General features: G+C 36.9%; 1 protein-coding gene across 1 annotated transcript in view; it reads right to left on the bottom strand.

Moving 5' to 3' along the window:
* The window catches only part of LOC139983216 (aldo-keto reductase 1B-like), a 29,434-nt gene extending 8,637 nt beyond the window's left edge, over nt 1-20,797 (bottom strand). Inside the window, exons 1-7 of the mRNA XM_071996657.1 lie at nt 20,636-20,797; nt 18,061-18,202; nt 17,003-17,170; nt 4,697-4,813; nt 3,475-3,558; nt 2,503-2,619; nt 1,378-1,484 (exon numbers count right to left, since the gene is read on the bottom strand). Coding sequence (XP_071852758.1) covers nt 1,378-1,484; nt 2,503-2,619; nt 3,475-3,558; nt 4,697-4,813; nt 17,003-17,170; nt 18,061-18,138 — 671 coding nt within the window. The 5' untranslated portion in view covers nt 18,139-18,202; nt 20,636-20,797. The remainder of the gene's footprint in view (nt 1-1,377; nt 1,485-2,502; nt 2,620-3,474; nt 3,559-4,696; nt 4,814-17,002; nt 17,171-18,060; nt 18,203-20,635) is intronic.
* Nucleotides 20,798-21,893: the final 1,096 nt, after the last annotated feature.

Genomic DNA, 21,893 nt, shown 5'->3' with positions numbered 1-21,893 from the left:
TTTACTGGTGCTCCAAATGGCTACGTCGTCAGTGTACTGACTATAGTTGCAATTTGAGAGAGGGAGTATGTTTAGATCATTTACAAAAAGGATGTAGAGGAGGGGACTGAGAACAGCGCCCTGTGGGATACCTGCACGAAGTGGAATAGGTTTTGATTGTTGGTTTTTGTAGTATATTTTTGTTTTGCGATCACTAAGGAAATAGGAAAGAAGTCTGGTGTAATTGGAGGGTAGATTAAAGTTTAGTAGCTTAATTCTTATGCCGTTGTGCCAAGTTTTGTCGAACGCCTTTTCGGCATCAAGGAAAGGGGGCAGTGGTATCATGTTTTTTTATTAAGCCGATGCGAATTTCTTCGGAAAGGCGAAGAGTTTGGTTCATTGTGCATTTGTGTGTTCCGAAACCCGATTAAGACGGGGAAAAGTGATTATTTTGTTCTAGGTGAGTCTGGTGCGGTTATCTATTATTCTTTCAAATATCTTGCCTAAAGGCTGGGAGGAGACTGATTGGACAGTAGTTTTGGATTTTGGTGAGGTCTTTATTTGGTTTTGGTATTAGAATCATTTTGGCGTATTTCAGTGGGGTTGGGAGATAGCTCAGTCTAAGTAGTTCGTTAAATAGAGGGATAATATGAGAGTTGATGAATATTGGTGGGGATTTTTTAAGCATTAGGTAATTTATATTGTCGAGACCAGGGGAGGAGGTATTTTTGCATTTTTAAGTGGCACTATACCAATCGTTTATATCTATTTTTTTTAGTAGAGGGATGTTTTCATTGAGATATCCTAAGGGGTTGGGGATAAAGCTGGTTGCATTTCTGATAATTGGTCGGTCTATTTCTTGTTTGAATCTGTTATCGTATGGGTGGCCATTGAAGATATTTTTAAAGTATGATTCAATTATCTTTATTTGGTCTTGAGTTTTTGTAATCAGGTTACCTATGTCATCTCTAAGGCCTTGGTCTGAATTACCTGTGTTTGGGGTTGTAATGGGGTTTATGATGTTTTTTAATTTTTTTCCAAAAATGTTTCGTGTTTTAATGATTGAATCGCATCTGTTTTGGACGCGGTTTTGGTCGTCCGCCAATATTTGTCTATTTATTTGTTTGTAAGTTGGTTAGGTGTGTACTGAATATATATATCAATAGTTGGAGACTTCTGATTGGTCTATCCGAATAACATGTACACATCACGTTTTAACATAATGTTATGTAACACATCACATTACAATGTTGTCATTCAAGAAAAAATGATTTGGAAAATGAGATCATTATTCCTCAAGGTCCACAGATAGTTATCAAACATGTACTACATCAATGACATGGCCACAGTGAAGCACATGCTTTATGGATTAGAACAGTTTCACCAAAGAATACTCACCAAGGTCTGTCTGGGGAGCCGAATGGACTGTATGCCGTCAAGGCAATGCTTTTGGCTTTACAATAGGTAATAATGTCAGATTGGTCAATGGCTGGGTGGATTTCAATCTAGAAGTAAAATTACAAAATAGAAAAAATGGATAAAAAAATCATTCTTGGCAAATAATAAAATACAAACTGTCTAAGATCTCATCACACTGTTCATTATAAATAGCTGTTGTTTTGATTTCATATTTCAAAATTTCGCCAAATGTAAAATCAGTTAAATACTCAAAATAAGGATGAAAAAGAACAAACTATCTGGCGCCCTCCAGTATTTTTATCAAATGTAGGTTAACGAGCCAGTAATAAAGTATTCTAGTTATTCTCATTACTTTAACACTACTAAGTCATATTAGTATTTATAACATATCAAAGTTAATTCATAATTTTCTATTAAGTTCATTATTTGGAATACAGTTAGCCAGACAAGCTAATGAATGACATAATTAAGGATGAGAATTTAATATTGAATAGAATCAAGAATATGAATAACTTGAAACTCTTCTTGAAAAGCTGTTCTAACTGGGATTAATAATTCTGTTTGTACCCATATGGAATTGAAACATCAATGTTTTACACGAAGTTACTAGTCAGTAATTACAAGGTAGTTATCACACCTTACGACCAAAGGTTAAATCACTGACTTGGTCAACTTTTTTGTTCATAAATTGTACTTTCAGATCGTGCTTTAAATCCCTTGTACGGACAGAATGAGTAGAATCTATTCTATTCTAACCTAGCATTATTTATACAGCATCTGTCAAAGTTTAATGCCTCGAGGGCTTTTTATTATAACTCACAATTAAACTCCCCAAGCAGGGAAGCATACAGCTCAACTACTTTTCAGCTTTATACAGTAAAAATAACACCAACTAAGTAACTTATCACTATCAATCTTTGCTAGAAGCATTACTCAACACACCACTTATCAGCTGAACTTCTGCAAAATGCCAAATCCTGTTTCAATTTTCCATCACAGCTTTATAAAAACTTTCTTCTCAAACAAGGAAGTCCTCCTGCTGAGGAATTCCTTCTCTTTTATTAATTCCACAAAATCTGTGTCCTTTGTGTGAGGTTATTATACCTGATTCATTACGCAGGGAACTTGAGCAGCAGTGACAATCTCTTCCATCTGTGATACATTGAAATTAGAAACCCCAATGGAGATAGCAAGACCCTTCTCTACCAACTTTTCCATAGCCTGTGTAGATGAAGGAAATAAAGTTAAAGTAACTGAAATAAAACTTTCATGGCTCAGGGAATCACTTAAGTATTAAATATCATTCAAAATGAGCAAACGGCCTGAAAAACAAAATGCAGCAATTCCCTAATTCACACAATTGATGGTTTTCTCTGAATTTGACAATAAGTAAAATTCAACCCATCTCAAAGGTACCAGATGGAGAATGTAATATTAAATTATTCTCTCTGGCAATTGTCGCTCTTGAAATCATTTTGGGCCTAAGAAATTCCGTTTGGCTACTGGCTTTTTGTGGGAAGGAAGGGTGGTTGAACCATTTGCAGGGGGACAGGTGGTTTATATACGTTAGCATTGGCTACTAATTAATATTGATCAGCTTGCCAGAAAGCTAGAGGCTTCCATAAACCTTGACTTGGACTTTAACTACCCCAACATCATCATAATTAAATATGACTTCAAAAAAGGTAAATGGATTTAGGAGTTAATATCCTCAAGTCATTCAAAAGCTGACTAATGATCTAAATCCTTGCACGACAGGAAGCTATTAGTGTGAAAGAAGATACTTACAGTACTAGCACAAACACTACAGCTGCAGTGACCAATCAACTAACGAGAAATGGTTCCAGCATATGTGATCCCCCTCCCTCCCTCTCCCTCCCCTCTCTTCCCCCTCTCTGAAGCATAAATAGCTGCACTATGTACACTGACCTATCATATCATAGCTAGATTGTGTTACCTTGAATGGTGAAGTATCCACTATTATCACATCGAGACAAACCATTTCAGCAAGATGCAGCAGTTAAAGCATAAATTTCAGCATTTATAATCTTAATAAGAACATCATCCTGTGATTACCTTCCAAGTTTCGACATAATGGACATCATCATAAGCATTCTTGTCATTCTCATCCTTTGGGAAGAAGGTCTTGTCATCGATGAACTGTAACAGGAAAGAATTTATTAAACAAAAAACCTTAATGTTCAAAGAACTCTTCAATATATATAGAAGTACTTCATACTGTAGCTTAGGTTTTGGTCAGGTCAAAAGGCGTATATGACAAATTCTCTTTAAATATTTCTTGTGTTTAATAAAAACAATTCCTTTTTCTTAATTTCAATGTGATTTTAATCAATCAATAAAAAATAGATTTATCTAAGATAAAACTAAACATCAGAGTGAGAACATCAGTACTGACAAAAGACAATATGAAATAGTAATTTAACCACAAAGAGCAGAACACATGATGGGTATAGGTAATTTTTTTTCCAACATATTAATCACTGATAAAACAATTATCTTTACCCAAATTTAAAAATTCATACATTCTAGAAAAACAGACTTGTCCAGTTTTGATTAACTGTATTCTACGTAACACATCAACTAAACCGAAGGAAAAGTTTAAAATTTAACTAACCATTCCACGAAAAAAATCACATGCAAAAGAAACCTGTAGGTGAATGCTGGATACTAATTATATTTTACAGAAGGTTTATATTAAAAGATTAATTATTCCCTTATTCCTTTTCCTTCCAGATCCAATGGTTCATAGTTTTTACTGGTAAGACATTCAATGCATCCCTGTTCTAGATAGGCTACAGTAAAGAACCTTTCTGTTGGAATTAAATTCTATCAAGTGATAATGGAGTGTTAGCTCAGTGGTTAACGCCGGTGCCTTCCAATCATTAGGTCCCCGGTTCGAGTCACTCCAAGATTAATGTATGTCGCCCAGTTACAGAGTTGTTGACAATTAACAATTCATAATCATGGACGTTAAATATGAATCTAAGAGACTGACTTCAGTCAGCTTGCAACTTTGATCAGCCAATGAGGCTTCTTCGCGAGTTCCTGCTTGCAGGAGGATCTAAAATACATACATACATACATAATAATGAGCTTGGTTTAGTAGAACATTCAAGGGTGACCAATTTATGGCACATTGTAGAGTTTACACATTGTGTGTACTTATCTATATATGCCGACATTATACATTTGATCATCTATGAAATGCAACACTAAGAAAACATCATATCTAAATTAGCATGGTTTGTAAATATTCTTGACTTTACGTTTAGCTCACCTTCCTGCCACAAGGTGAGTGCATCAGATATAGGTCAACGTAGTCCAGTTGTAATGGAGTTAGGCTCATCTTTATGCCTTGTTCAACACGTGAGGGACTGTGATGTGTTCCCCAAAGCTGTTGTCAGAAACAAAACCAAAAAACAGACAATAAATGTACTGTGTGCAATTCCATTTGGTAATTATATACCTGGATGAATTTTCCCTGACCTACAGTAATAAAATATTGTCAATATTGTCAATATTAAATTGTTTTCGATCTACTGTGGTGATTATTTCTCACATATTTTTAAACAGTCTCTGGGTTTGCATTCAGTACGTTCCCCTCTCGTCACTTTTCTCTCTCGTTCTTCCCTTATCTTCTCCTCCTTCTCCCTTCCTATCAATATCTCTCAAACCCTCCTTAGCTCTCCCTCCCTCCAACCCCCTCCCCCCTCCACCCTTCCAATTTCCCCTCTTTGCCTCTTAAACATGTATCAAAGGAGCTGTTTGCCTTTTGAATGACAGTAAGCAGCTTAAGTTTGTACTTATTTGTAGACTGATGTGGTTGTCTTTGTTCTGAGTTCCACACATCTGCTTCTGCTATATGTTCCTTTCACCCATTTTACTCCCCTCCCCACCCATATCCCCTCCTTGCCTCATCTCTTCTTACGACACTGACATGGTTGTGTCTGTTCTGGGTTCCACACATCTGCCTCTGTTTAATGCAGGTTCCTTTCCATCCCTTTCACCTCTCTCCCCCCCCCCTTCTCACCCATTTCCCATCCTTGCCTCATCTTTAAACTACTGTAAACTAACATGGTTGTGTCTATTCTGGGTTCTACACATCTGCTTCTGCTACAGGTCCCTTTCCATTCCTCCCCACCCCTTCCTATCCATTTCCCCCTCCTTGCCTCATCTTTTAACTATATTGACATGGTTGTGTTTGTTCTGGGTTCCACACATCTGCTTCTGCTATGTACAGGTCTCTTTGACCTCTTTGCTCCCCTTCTCCACCCAGTTACCCTCCTTGCCCATCTCCCCTCCTTGCCTCATCTTTAAACTACACTGACGTGGCTGTGTTTGTTCTGGATTCCACACATCTGCTACAGGTCTCTTTCACCCCTTTGCTCCCCTTCCCACCCATTTACCCTCCTTACCCATCTCCCCTCCTTGCCTCATCTTTAAACTACTGTATATTGACATGGTAGTGTCTGTCCTGGGTTCCACACATCTGCTACAGGTCTCTTTCACCTCTTTGCTCCCCTTCTCCACCCTTTACCCTCCTTGCCCCATCTTCAAACTTTTACTATCCTAGAGGCTCTGATCCTCCAAATGAGTACCAGTCATTGAGGATAATTAAAATAAAGGTAAAACAATTAAATATCTCATTGTGGATAATTTCTTTTAGACGGACAATGAAATGCTTCTTGACGTTATAGCATGGGTGACCATTATCAGACTTTCTAGCATATCTGCTATAATCTGATCATTCAGGTGTCTCTACATACTGTACTGTAGCAATCACATCTCCAATAAATTTTGATGCAATATTTTTTATGACTTTATTTGGAACGAAACCTTTCTAGTCAACCTTATCCACTGCATTCATTGTGGGAGTTTAGTCAAAGCTTTCTGGAGGCTATAAAATATAAAGGCAAAAATCTGTTGACATAAATCTGCTTACTATTCTCTACAAAGGATGCAGACTGTCTATTCATATAAATACAAACTGGTTGAAAGCGACCATAAAACACATGTTTGTGTAGTTCAATAATTTAACTACTGTATATTCAAACCTTTGTGCACCGAGAGCTTGTGATATATTTGTTAGTAAAAATCAGTGTGTATGAAGGACATAGGAAAATGCTTACCATTGATCAGTTAAATATGTTACACGAAAGGTTTCAAAATATAAACTAATATATTGTAGTTTCTGATTCAATGATTGATAAAAATGGAGAAATGAAAAGCAAAAACTGTTGGATGTCATAAAACTGTTATCACTAAAATTAATAGAGGTCCTTCACCTTATTAACTGCTCATCAATGTTCAAGATGTTTATGGTAATAAGTAACTCTTTAAATATTAATTAATTATATCAGAGTTGTAAAAAAGTTGTATTTATCACAGATAACACACTGCAGACTAAACACACCTGAGGCAAAAAACCAAAGGAAAAATATGGCAAAGCCTACAGTGTCTATTTTGTACTGAGACATATAGAAACTTCCAGGTCTTAAACTGTAAAGATATTGTCTGTACAGTAGTATTACTGTATATGATCATGCCGATGGACATGACAAAGTACATTATTCTCCTATTTGGTAGTTCTGTGGCTTGATGTAATTAAATTTCAATAAAGTATATAATCAATTCAGAAAACATGCATTAATTTGCGTGTCACAAATGAACAGAATTGTGAGTATAACTTATAAATGCTAATACTGTAGCTCCAGTCAGCTTAAAAAGTTAATTGCAGATTTCACCTCCACCTGCAAGTACTTGATCAAGAGAAGTGGGCCATCAATTAAGCTATGACATTAATGGCATATATCTATGTTAGTTTTGAGTTAATTAAGAGTATTATTTGAATAAATTAGTATCGTTTGCCAACTGTTCATTGGGTGTATATCTGATCATGGCAGAGATTATAAAACTCTGTTAAATCAGTGAACACTAGCTCTGTCGTTCTATGCATTGTGCCAGAAGGTTGAGGTAGGGGAGACAGGTAAGCGCAGAAGCTGAGTTATTCCAACTGTCTGTTGCATGGAATATATATACAGTTTAAGAGCTTTGGGGTATCCAGGTCCCTCTAGGGCAGGTCCAAGCTATTTGCACTGTGACGTACGGGACATTTCAGAGACTTAAATGTGTCTAAAAGTTATAAAAAATCTATTTTCCAGAAACTTTTTAAGGTTTTCATATTTGTTATTGCTGCTACTTTATTAAAAACTCATGAAGATTTCCTACACTTGCTTTAATTAGGTCCCATCTTAATTAATGTACAGTGTGACGTACGGGACCAGAGAATTTTGTGTTTTTTGTGCTAAAGAGCAATGCTGAAATCCCTCTGAAATTAGGAGGGCAGTGATCGGGCTGTTATAACTAATGAATAGCCTAACCTTCTTAGGGCTAAGCTGTAACATATTAGAAAAAAATATGAAGCCATTCCAGTTCAGTGATTACACAAATGAAAATTGTCCTGTGACGTACGGGACATGTGACGTACGGGACAATTTGTCCAAATAAAAATTGACTATGAAAGCTCATATTTTTATTCCTGAATATACCATAACAAGCTGATTTCTACATAAAAACATTAATTTGGATATGTCAGAACAATGTCATTGGTAATTTAATGCCATATTTCCTTCTTTCGGGGATCGAAAAGAGCAGTGACTGTACTTGTGAGATCATTCCACTACATAAAACATGGAATGCGTAAAGTATAAATCTACTCTACACATTCATCAAATACTCATAACATCAATTTTAGCTTTGTTAGACCACAAATGATCCAAGATGCAAGTTTTGGTGCAAAACTGTTTTGGTATTTACTGTACAACACTGTATCATACTCCCCACTATTGACCCTCAAGTTGAAATATGATCCATCCCATTCAAGACATACCAAAATGTCCACAGTAACATCCACATAATGTCCATCTATGAAACTAGTACAACAAAGAAAACTCTATAGACCTAATACTGGTTACCAGACCAAATACTCATAACATCAATTCTAGCTTTGTTAGACCACAAATGATTCAAGATGTAAAGTTTTGATGCAAAACTGTTTTGGTATATATACTGTACAACACTGTGTCATACTCCCCACTATTGACCCTCAAGTTGAAATATGATCCATCATATTCATTACATACCAAAATTTCCACAGTAACATCCACATAATGTCCATCTATGAAACTAGTACAACAAAGAAAACTCTATAGACCTAATACTGGTTACCAGACCAAATATATACTCATCATAACATCAATTCTAGCTTTGTTAGACCACAAATGATTCAAGATGCAAGTTTTGGTGCAAAACTGTTTCCAGTATATACTGTACAACACTGTATCATACTCCCCACTATTGACCCTCAAGTTGAAATATGATCCATATCCCATTCAAAACATACCAAAATGTCCGAGGTAACGTCCACGTAATGTCCATCTATGAAACTAGTACAACAAAGAAAACTCTATAGAACTATGGTTACCAGACCAAATAGTCATAACATCAATTCTAGCTTTGTTAGACCACAAATGATTCAAGATGCAAAGTTTTGGTGCAAAACTGTTTTGGTATTTACTGTACAACACTGTATCATACTCCCCACTATTGACCCTCAAGTTGAAATATGATCCATCCCATTCAAAACATATCAAAATGTCCACAGTAACGTCCACATAATGTCCATCTATGAAACTAGTACAACAAAGAAAACTCTATAGACCTAATACTGGTTACCAGACCAAATAGTCATAACATCAATTCTAGCTTTGTTAGACCACAAATGATTCATGATGCAAAGTTTTGGTGCAAAACTGTTTTGGTATATTGTATACTGTACAACACTGTATCATACTCCCCACTATTAACCCTCAAGTTGAAATACGATCCATCCCATTCAAAACATATCAAAATGTCCACAGTAACGTCAATGTAATGTCCATCTATGAAACTAGTACAACTCTATAGACCTAATACTGATTATTGAACAAACTCATGAGTGATTGTCCTCTGCAAAAATTGGGCGAGCAAAACTCTACACTTGTAACTAAAAATCTCAATGTCTACTATCTAAGTTCAGGACACAAGAACATTGTTGCACAGTCATGATAGTCACACTTCACAATAGGCCTACGAAATGTTGAAATGCAAACTCAACATTCTTGAAGTCGTCCTCATTCAATGTCAATGTTGAATAGCATTGTAGATGATTCTGTATCCCACACACACACAACAATTGACTTCCCAATAGTATATTGAACAACACCTGGGCTGTTGGTGGTCATCAGTCAATGGTTTATTTGAAGCCATGTTGTGCTCTTCAGGCATGCAGGGATTGTAAGTTGCAACTACCATCTTTCAACAAAATAAATTGGTAAGCATTGGAAGGTTTCCAGTAGAGGTCCCCATTGGAGCCCATGCATGTTTATTATGTATAAATACAGGGTTTCCCCCACACTATGTCCCGTACGTCACATTTTGTCCCGTACGTCACATTTTTAATTTTGATAATTATATTTGCTGTGAATATTTCTTCAATTTTTTTGGGATGGATTTTGTTGAACAATGTTCTTAATTAGAACTTTACAGAATATCACCAAAAAAAAATTGTTCGTCCATATCAAAACTTGAAAAAAAGTGCTGAAAATTGTGACGTACGGGACATCAGTATTTGGACAGTGGCTAATTAGCATATTTAATTGATGAACCCCCAAACATAATTTGTCAAAATTATTGGAAGGAAGGGTGTATCATGTCCCACATAACTTATATTCAATAAGTTCATATTGCTGGCAGCGAAATAGGATTCCAAATGTCCCGTACGTCACACTGCAACTTGAATTTATGCAAATTAGCTGGCTGTAATTGTTCGAATAGGCAAAAAAAAATTTAAAAATTATGAAAATCTGAAACTTCAATAATTCAGCTTTAACATGACACCACATTTAGGGTGCTTCAGTAAAGTTTGAAATTTGGCTTCTAGGGATACAATAGCTTGGACCTGCCCTCTAACGTCTTCCCATTCATAATTAGTTAATTAGTTAATTAAACACTGGAGTGTTAGCTCAGGAGTAAATGCCGGTGCCTTTCAATCATAAGGTCCCGAGTTCGAGTCACTACACGATTAGTGTATGTAGTTCAGTTAAGTGAGTTCTTGACAATTGACAATTCATAATCATGGACGTTAAATATGAAGGTAAGAGACTGACTTCGGTCAGCTTGCGGCTTTGATAAGCCAATGCTAGCTTCTTTGCAAGTTCCTGCTTGCAGGAGGATCTAAAATACATACATATTGTACAGTACATACTGTACATGCATACTTGCTAACTAAATTAATCATAGTTTTGAGAACCCTGTCCGGTGCAGATATTTCCACTAAAGTCGACCCATCTGCAGCTGGTTCATAGCGGCAATTCCAATTTCATGTGCCTTAAGCCAGTGGCAGAGCTAGGGGTATTTGTCAAGGGGGGCAAGAATGGTCAGTAGGGGAGCTTTTGACACTATCTAAGTGGAGCGCCACCACAGGATAGCACAGAGCTTACAGACATTTTTTGAGTAAAGATACTTCCTAGATCGCCGGAAATGACCCTTTCCTGGCCTTGCTAATTTGCGAATAAACGAAGAATAAATAGGTGTCATCGCCAACAAAATGTGACAAATGTCAATAGGTAGATGAGAGCGCAATAAAAAAGTAAATAGTCGCGAATAAGTAAAAAGTGGTTAAAAGCTGAAAGGGCGCCAGCAGTCTATTTGAGTCCATCAGGGGGGGCATCCGCCCCCCCTGACTGTATGGACGCTCTACCACTGCCTTAAGCATCAATTTCTCTTGCTTCAAAGGTCCCAGCATCACTGAGCTGCTACTAGTAGCACGTTATCACACAGTCTGCCCCAGGATCAGACCTGTACATATGATGCAGCATTTGAAGCGGGATGATTCTTTCTATAATTTACGTACGACTGTACAGGTATACTGTAATGCTGTATTGAAGTCCACCTCCACAAGGGACCTTACTACACATTCATTTATCAACTAACAGTTTATTTATTTTGCAGCAGCTGCTAGACAACCAAAGTCCAAACTAGCTTCCATACATTTTAGCACCAGTAGTGTACATGTAGGTAACTAGTGCAGTCCTTGGCTAAATATGACTAGGTTTTGAAATACTGCAATGATATGCCAACAACTACTAGGCACACTCTACTATTGTAATCTAAAGCCTTTCATAAAGTTTCAACACCTTTACATCTCAAGCAAACAGAATATACTATTTAATTGTTTGATTTTGTCCTACCTTCTGGTCAAAGTCTGATGAAATAAAATCAAACATATGTTTCAAACTGATGGCTGTACAATATCTAAAGTTAAACAATACAGAATAACGCTGCACAAAATATTTCCACAAAGTGAAACCAGATATTAAGAGAAAATACCAGACAACAGTCGGCTATTATTCTTGACATTCCATCAAATTCAGTATGTGTGGTAGATCTGGTTCTGTTTCGCTTTATATATCTAATTAGTCTTGAATATGGTTTCATTTTGTCAGTGACAATGTTATAATATTTCTAGACTAAAGACTCCATCAAGTACAATTTCCATTTTGAACTGTTTCTCAACTGCAATGAGAATATACACTGTGTGTTGAATAAGACTTCTCAATTCTAACCTATCTAATTCACTTAAATATCAATGCTCTAATCAAACAGGGTAGAAAAATTATTGCAACTATTATTGCATCTGAAGTTTCTTTTGATAAATTAGCAAACTAATGTACAGCAATTCATTCTGATATTGGTAACTAATTTGTACTAAACTTGCTGGTTTGGTGTATGTCTTGTGCTAACAGTGGCTAAGAGTCATGAATTTGTATATAAAAGGAAGAAATTTTACCAAAGAACATTGAAGGGGTATGCTAGAACATTGAAGGGGTACTGTAGAACATTTGAAGGGGTACTTGTAGAACTAAACATGGTAACTATTTATTCTGGTCTTGGAACACTGTACACGACCAGGCAATGCACTCTGCATAAATATTTAATCCAAATCGAATAGCAATTTATAATGGCACCTGTTTATTACCCATGGCAACCATAATTTAAGAGTTGACACTAGCATGGCCAGACAATTGGGTAATGCACTGCTGCAGATACCCTCCATCTGGCATGACCTCTCGTCAGACACGTACATGAATGTCCAGCACTTAAATGCATTGAAGACTCGCCCAAAACAGCGTGCTGCCATCTTTAAAAAGTTAACTTTCCGTTGCTTGCAAGTGAAGGTTTTCTCTTGTCGCTACAAAATGCAGACAGTAAAGAAACGTGATATCTTGTAATATCTTTAGCTGGACCTGAGATGTCCATCGCTGTATCGTTTGTACACTGTGCTGTGGGTATTGACCGCAGCTTTATATGTACTGACTGTACACTAGTGTCTAATTACCGACGGTATCAAGCTGTGTGTGTATTTTCTGGGATCGATGGTGGTGTCTAACACTTCTGTTGCACCTCATTTGAAACTTGGTCAGATTACTGGCATTAGACGTTTCTTTTTGCGCGAGTCTTCCCACAATTTCAGGACAGTGTTTTATGCAAAAGTTAACCGTTGGCCTTGAAAATTTGATGGGGTCAAATAGCTAAGTACTGCAAATTCAAAAGACCCTAGTTTGTAAACGTTTTCTGTTTGGCTTTTGTATACCTGTTATAGGCATTCATTCAATACAAATGCTATTTCACACTTTGCAAAACAACCAGCTATTTGTATACTGTGTTTTTGTGTGTACAATATATGCACAATTTTAGGTACAGTATAGGAATAATAAGGCCTCCTGACATCATGGAAACTGTAACCTAGAGGGGTTTCCCCACAAAGCTTTTAAACATGTTCATTGCTGAACGCCTAATACGTAATCATATAGATCTCCTTGGGTCGTACAGGTAGATGGGTTCTCCAATATAATTGCATTCCAGGCACCACATTACCCAACAAAATGGTGCATAAAATATGCATACACTATTGTTTGTGTTATACAAAGTGTCTGTGATTACGTTTATGTTGATATTGTGCAGATCAAATAAATAAAAATTAAAATATTATAAACTGATCAGTGATATAAGAAAAAAGCAACAAATTATCAGTGACAGTAGCTAAGATTATATGAACCTCTCACTAGTCTCTACCTTGGTAAAACTGGTACACTAATTAATGTAATTATTGTAATTAATGTATAAGTCTAAGGTGGCCAACTGTAAGCTATGGCCTGCAACACAACAGTGGGTGGCTGTAAATCTTCGTTTCCTTGCAGGAATTTTCCAGATTATTCTACTAACAGATTTCGGAGCTTAGTGAGCTTCCATAGTCCAAGCTAGCATGAATGCATTTTTAAGTAATCGTAGTTCACGGCTGAGTTACATCATGGATACAGTGCAGTTGTCGGCCAAATGTTCAGCCTACTGCAGTTATCAATTTTTTAGACTATTTCAAAGTTGAATAATATCTTAATACTGACATGGAAACATAAGTGGCACTAAATTCTACTATTTCTTAAACTATATAACATATGAAGACTAAACTTCTACCTAAACTTCTCCCCTTGAAGGACAGGTTAACAGGTCAACACTGGTAAATAAATGACCACACATTAGGCAGTCATGCATTGGTGATGTAGCGGTTAGCACTAGTGAATAAATGACCACACATAATAGGCACTAATGCATTGGTAATGTAGCGGTCAGCACTGGTTAATAAATGATCAAACATTAGGCAATAATGCATTGGTAATGTAGCGGTCAGCACTAGCAAATAAATGACCGCATACAGTATTAGGCACTAATGCATTGGTAATGTAGCGGTCAACACTGGTAAATAAATGACTACACATTAGGCACTAATGCATTGGTAATGTAGCGGTCAGCACTGGTTAATAAATGATCAAACATTAGGCAATAATGCATTGGTAATGTAGCGGTCAGCACTAGCAAATAAATGACCGCATATTAGGCACTAATGCATTGGTTATGTAGCGGTCAGCACTACTAAATAAATGACCACACATTAGACACTAATGCATTGGTGATGTAACGGTCAGCACTAGTAAATAAATGACCACACATTAGGCCATAATGCATTGGTAATGTAGCGGTCAGCACTAGTAAATAAATGACCACACATTAGGCACTAATGCATTGGTAATGTAGCGGTCAGCACTAGTAAATAAATGATCAAACATTAGGCACTAATGCATTGTTAATGTAGCGGTCAGCACTGGTAAATAAAAAATGACCACACATTAGGCACTAATGCATTGGTAATGTAGCGGTCAGCACCGGTAAATAAATGACCACACATTAGGCCATAATGCAATAATGGGGGGGGGCTGTAACTACTTGCCCGAAAAATATAACCAAAATTTTTTGCGCGCTCCGCACGCGTTCCACATGTTAATGTTCATATCATATAGGCATGCATCGGTTTTTACATCGCATGCCAATAACATACAATCATTTTCTGTGTTATTACCCTTCCATATTGGTTATAATTATTGGGGAAGTCGTTACAACAATAATGATAATAATAATATAAGTTTAACCATTGAAAAACACATTGCAAATTCTTCTTCTTTCAGTAGGTGCCAGTGGCGGAGCTAGGGGTATAGGTCAGGGGGGAGAGAATGGTCTGTAGGGGCGCTTTCGACACTATCTAAGCGGAGCGCCACTACAGGTTGGCGCGGAGCGTACAGAAATTTTTTGAGTAAAGATACTCCCTAGATCGCCGGAAATGACCCTTTCCTGGCCTTGCTAATTTGCAGATAAACGAAGAATAAATAGGTGTCATCGCCATTTGTCAGAAAATTGCACCAACAAAATGTGACAAATGTCAATAGGTACTGTACTTGAGAGCGCAATAAAGAAGTCCATAATTGCAAATAAGTAAAGAGTGGTAAAAAGCTGAAAAGGGCGCCAGCAGTCCATTTGAGTCCGTCAGGGACTGTATGGACGCTCCGCCACTGGTAGGTGCCCGAAAAATTTTAAGCATATTGCCCAAATTTTCACCAAAAAACTTGAAAAACACATTGCAAATTATTCTTCTTTCAGAAGGTGCTCGAAAAATTCTCAGCATATTGCCCAAATTTTCACCAAAAATGTGAACAAAACACATTGCAAATTATTATTCTTTCAGTAGATGCCCGAAAAATTCTCAGCAAATTGCCGAATTTTCACAAAAAAGAAAAAGAAAAACACACTGCAAATTATTCTTTTTCCAGTACATGTACAGTAGGTGCCCGAAAAATTCTCAGCATATTGCCCGAATTTTCACCAAAAAATATGGTTGGGGGGCTGCAGCCCCCCCAGCCCCCCGCCTCCTACGCCTATGCTGTCAGCACTAGTAAATAAATGACCAGACTGTAGGCACTAATGCATTGGTACTGAAGTGGTCAGCACTAGTAAATTAATGACCACACATTAGGCACTATTGCTTTGGTAATGTACAGTAGCTGTTGATGCAGGACAGGATCTGACCCTAATTATGATCCTGACTGCGTGAGAGTTCAGAAATAAGACTTTCGAATACCACAATAGTAACGCAGGTTATCATCATCTGCGCAGCATCTTGAAGGAAATTAAAATTGATAACAGTTGACATCTCAAGAGGAACTCAAATATAAGCCTAGGTTTTACCCATCAATCTGTAAAGTGTCTGATGCAATAAACTTAGATTAGCTGCATAATGAAAACAGGAATCGCTCATTAATAGAGGGGATAGTAAGATGGACATGTTGATAAATTCAGGCACTGGTAATATTTATAGGACACTGGTTGATCTGTGTACTACGTTAATACTTACACACGTTCACTGTGTTATACAATATACAGTGAAATATTTAAGCAAGCCTTGACTGAAACAACTACAGATGCACAAATTTGATACAAAATACACTGAGGTCTGTGTTCTTTGATTATAACAAGTTGTTGCTCACTATACTGTACATGAACATGTGACTGCACTGGAATAGTATCTTACCAAAAGCAATATAAAAATGACCAAAGTCAATAACAAAAATGCGTTTTAGTCGCGACCTGGCAAGTTCATGGAACTGACATTGATCAAAGTTTACATTCCACTGATAATTTCTAGACAATTTTACTAAAACATAGCTCTACATTGGTAGTTATAATGTTAATGCTGCCTATGTCTATGCTAAAGCATACTCATATACTGAATTCCTAGTTTCAGCTGGCAATTTGAACAAATTTAGAAAAGTTGTTTCAGCCATGCAAAAACTGCAGTAATGTAGTTAATAGTTAATGTTATATAAGCAATAGATGTTAAACACTCAGTTTCCAATGATTATATGGCATTTTAGCAACTCACAACGCAGATGTTTTCACCTGACTGGTAAGTTTACCAAAGTTACAAATTACTCAGGTCTTAAACTACCATTCATCAACCCACCATGGTGGTAATGTAAACATCACCATCTCCCTAGTCAATGTAAAGTAAAGCAATTGTTTGGATTATGTTTTGATATTCTGGCAGGTTTTATACCAAGTTACAAAAGGCTGCCTGTCCACCAATCCATCAACTGACCTTGGTCGTAATGTAAATGTCATCTCTCTCTATTGTTCCATCCTTAATCTTCTCTTTCAGAGCCTCTCCGATCTCTTCTTCATTTTGGTAAATGAATGCACAGTCTAGATGCCGGTAACCGGCGTCTATCGCAGCAATCACAGCATTCTTCACATCACCTTTAGCAGACTGATATGAATATTCAATAAAAAACAAAATGGAGCAAAAAATATTAATTATACGAAGAGTGACGGAAGTAGTCAGGGTTACATTTAAAGCAGGTTTGTTATCATTGGAAAAACAAACTAATCTTGGATGGGAGGATGATGTATCCACTTAGCAGGCTTTTATTGGGCAAAGTAAACTGTGTAGGAATTACAACATACAATGCCATGTGATCTGACCTTAAACAATGCACTATAGGCATACACCTACTTAAACAATTATAAGTCCAAATATGTTCCAGTGTGATCCAAATTGGAACCTTGTATTCTATAAAATCCCACTGATGCCACCATGTTATTACAGTATGCTTGCAGTATTAATAACAATACTAAATCCCTGATAGCCTTTAGTCAATACAAGAAAGGGCATAATGATAGAGAGCAGATAAATTGGTACTTGTATAACAGAATTCTTCTATGTGATGGAGCTCACAAATCAATAAACATAGTGTCCAAGGCAATCTTCACGTTTTAAGGAAATTTATATCAACTTCTATGAACAATCCACGCCTGTGTAAAGTATAGAGTAACTTGGATTAAATATGATATATCAAGACACTTCAGGTGAATCTGTCCACAGCAATGTAGAATCCCACTACTGCCACCATACCTGAGTGAATGGCACACATTGGGCCAGGGATACGTCAAAAAGTATATATACTATAAGTTTGTTGCAAACTCCATCTTTAAATCAGAAGACAGACAAAAGATGCAGTACAGATCTATCTAACAACCGATGTAACAATTTAAGTTCTCCAGACGATATATGATCGTAAGTTATCATTCCCTCCAAACTGGACATGGTATGATGACGATGATGACAATGTTAATGTATTAGCATAAATTAAACATTACCTTCCATGTTCCTAGGCCAATGTTTGGTATCCTCGTGTGATCAGACAGGAATGAGTAAGTATTTTTATCTGCAGCCATCCTCGACAGTGGCTATCTGCTGACCTGGTGGTATCCAACAGGGAAAGATCTCAAGTAAATAAATCTGGAAAGAAAAGGAATTCAACAGACTCAGATTGCCAGAGAAACATATTCTCAGATCTACAGGGGAACACCCTGAGATTAATTTAAAAAGTTCAAGGGATCAAAGTAGATGACAGCTGCCAGATCAATACACTCTTTTAATTGTGCTAGAGTATCTCTTCCATGTAATGTGGGCAATGGTACTGTATCAAGATAATTAGTGTATTTACAGCAGATAAATTTAACAAATTGTCCATCATCACGAGCTTGATTCCTTTTTAATATTTGGTTACATCCAATGTTTTTGAATGATACTTGATTCCTTGGCTGTAGTTTCTTACTGAGTTTTTACTTTCTAAATTACTTTCTAAACACTTTTTAAATTAATTTAGGAGTGTTAGCTCAGTGGTTAACGCCGATGCCTAATTTCAATCATAAGGTCCCTGGTTCGAGTCACTCCCAGATTAATATATATGTCGGACAGTTACAGAGTTTGTTGACAATTCATAATCATGGACGTTAAATATGAATGTAAGAGACTGACTTCGGTCAGCTTGCAGCTTTGATATGCCAAAGAGGCTTGTTCGCGAGTTACTGCTTACAGGAGGATCTTAATACATACTTTCAAATTTCTACAAATTCAAGCAATGAGCATAATAACCAGTTTACATAAAGTACAGGTTAATACATTACATTATGGAGCATTATAGATGAAGACTGTGCATGTTTTGACACCGTACAGATAAACTACTGTAATTAACAGACATACACATGTGTGAATTTCTTGAACCTACGTATCATCCAATGAGTACAGACTCACTTTAGAGTAATGTTTTAATCTGCTTGACTCTTATGTGAGGTTACCATCCAAAGTCAAGTTTACATACTGTATGACTGGTTATTCACCAACTCTGTACATGATTATCTGTTTGGTCATGAAAGTTAAATATCCAGCCTCTACTTGGATGAAAGTTGAACCAATCAAAATATGCTGTTAATATAACTTCTTTAATATTCTGCTAGATTGCTAGCAGCCACAAAGACTGTAAGAATTATCCACTCAATTGCATCTATAGATAGAAATTGAAAAGGTTTATATATATATCATGATAACCTCTTTTCATGCAAATTGCACATTCAAATCATTATTTAGACTTAGGATGATAATATTCCCACTTCAAGTTAACTTTACTGCAGTGCTTCTCTATTTGTCCCCACAGAATCTGTAGCAATATATCTTACCGTATTATGCAACACCTTAATTGTATTCTGGTCATTTGATTGGTCAATTGCTCGTTGATTGCATGCAAAATTCGCTCTATTCCACTCTATGAAGTAGAACCATGGGTTATACTTTTTTGGTAGCACTTTTTTCAATGGTACAGTAAGAGAGCAGAGAAACCTGTCTGTTCAAAACAATCTGTTGCATGAGAGCATTTTACCCATCTTAATATAATATGTTGTATAAAACAAATAATGAATGGATGCCATTCGTGCAATAGTGCAAATATTTCATTCGTTGAAATATTTGCACTATTGCACTCACAACCATTCATTATTTGTATACTGTACTGTAGCTTCCTCAGTACATACAGTACAGTAGTTGTCCAGCCCAAAACCAGGATTTCTGTGTTAGAGGGCATCACCAATTAAGAAAGGGGCACTAACAATTTAAGGAGGGTCATAATATTCATATTTTGTGAAATCTTTGTACACATCAAATGTGGTGACACAGATCAGGATGGGAACAGGGGAGGCACAATCTCCTGTGCCCTGGCCAGGATATGGCAACCTGCATTAACATTGTCTAGAGTAGAGATCCACATGTCATGGATTGAAAATGTTCACAACAGCAATGAAAACTAATTCTGCAATCATGTATGGAAACTTTTCAATGCATGCCTGAAAACTCAGTACAGTACTGTACATGTTGTTCTTTGCAACTTAAAAATTATTTTCTTGTAGTTAATATTTAGAACAAATTTCTGGCCTTAATTATATGCAGGGTTATAAATGGTATCCAAATTTCATGAATACTTTAGGCCCAATTAAAGAGAGTCCTAGAAAATTATTTAAAACCTGTACTGTAGCCTACATCTAGACTCAGACCTCAGTGGTGATTTCTATTCAACAATTATATGTTACAGGACTTCCTAACACTGGTCCTAAACTTGCATCAGTGTCATTTGCTAATATCACCTTGCCTAGTTGGGCACAGAGGCCTACGTATAACTTATTATAGCCTAGCCTTCCTCGCAACAACACTAGCATGACTTATTGAGGAAGGCCCAGGCCTAGACCCATGGAATAACTATGGCTACAGCATAGAACTACTGTATGCCTAGGCCTAGTCTAAGTTAGACCTGTTTCTCACATAGTATTAGAAGTATTACAGTAATAATTCATGTCTTACTTTAACCTACGTGTCGCTAAATACCATACGATCTCAACTTACAGTTTAAGTTGACCAGTATAAATCGATGTCTTGATGTTGTTTGTTCTTCTCGAACCAACTGGGCGTATAAACTGTAGAGTGGAAGTATTAATTATCACACCGATACCGTCCCGTAACAAATTGGTTAGTATTGACATGTGCAGGTCTTTGGTCAGTTTCATATAGGTTGGGAAATTCCCTGGGGTAATGCATCTCCTGACCAGAATAAAAGTCATTCGATAAGCTAGAATATTAATAGGTAACTGTCTTCAAGCGAAAAGTAATACATTGTGTAATGTGTTTGAAAAGCGGCAATCCACATATCCCTTTTGTGATGCTTTACATTAAAGCACGTTTCGTTACTAATACCTTGAACGGTGTGTCTGAAATCTCTCAAACGGCTCAAGAAACCATGATGCAAACTAGCATGACACAGGGAAGAGGGGGTCCTTTGTAAATAGATTGAGTGTTATGGACAGCTAATTTTACCTTGTATATACGAAGGCATGGTGTCCTGCAACGAATTGGTTGCTCCACTGACTAACAAATTTCCGAGGTCGCCAATAAGTAGAAGTTTTCAATTCCTACCCACCATATGATAACTAAAAGTTTGGACTATATTATGGTACTTGCCTTATAACTTTCAGATTTTGAGCTAGAAGCGGTGAAATTTAGCATAATAAAATACGGTCGTATTTAATCTACCTATTTCACAGCCTAGTGATCACCAACTGACAATTATTTTTAACATGCTTTAGTCGTCCTGGTCCTTACACAGACATAAATAAATGTCCATATGTCTACAATAGGGAAATGAAAAGCAGTTCAAGCTCATACAGATTTCATTACTTAAAAGAGAAACAAATGCAACCATAATTTTGTGGTCTATTAAGTGCACATCAAACGCCATCTGAAAGATAGTTAAATGCTTCTTTCTAATACACACAAGTTTGTAACCCAGATCTTCCGGGGGTTTCCCACTGGAGCGTGGCCCGTCGACCCCACCGCGGGTCATACGGCTGGCCCCTGGTCCCCATGTCCTCAGGAAGCATTCGGAGGTCTTCGACGCCGTTGGGTTATTCCAACCTGAAGTCCCCAAACGAATATGCTATAGGCCCGCCCCCTAAAAACATGAAAGTCTACCTACGCCCCTGGATGTTTACCTAAAAAACATTGCAAATATAATAAGAGCAAAGAAATAAACCAAAGGAAATGTGATCGAGAGGTTTCATATCTTATTATAGTGGCACTGCAGTTAGGTCCCCGGCAACACCAAATC

Source organism: Apostichopus japonicus, chromosome 1, assembly GCF_037975245.1.
Source record: "Apostichopus japonicus isolate 1M-3 chromosome 1, ASM3797524v1, whole genome shotgun sequence".
Lineage (NCBI taxonomy): Eukaryota > Metazoa > Echinodermata > Holothuroidea > Aspidochirotida > Stichopodidae > Apostichopus > Apostichopus japonicus.
Note: the sequence above shows the minus strand (reverse complement) of the source record. Positions and strands in the feature narration are given on the sequence as shown.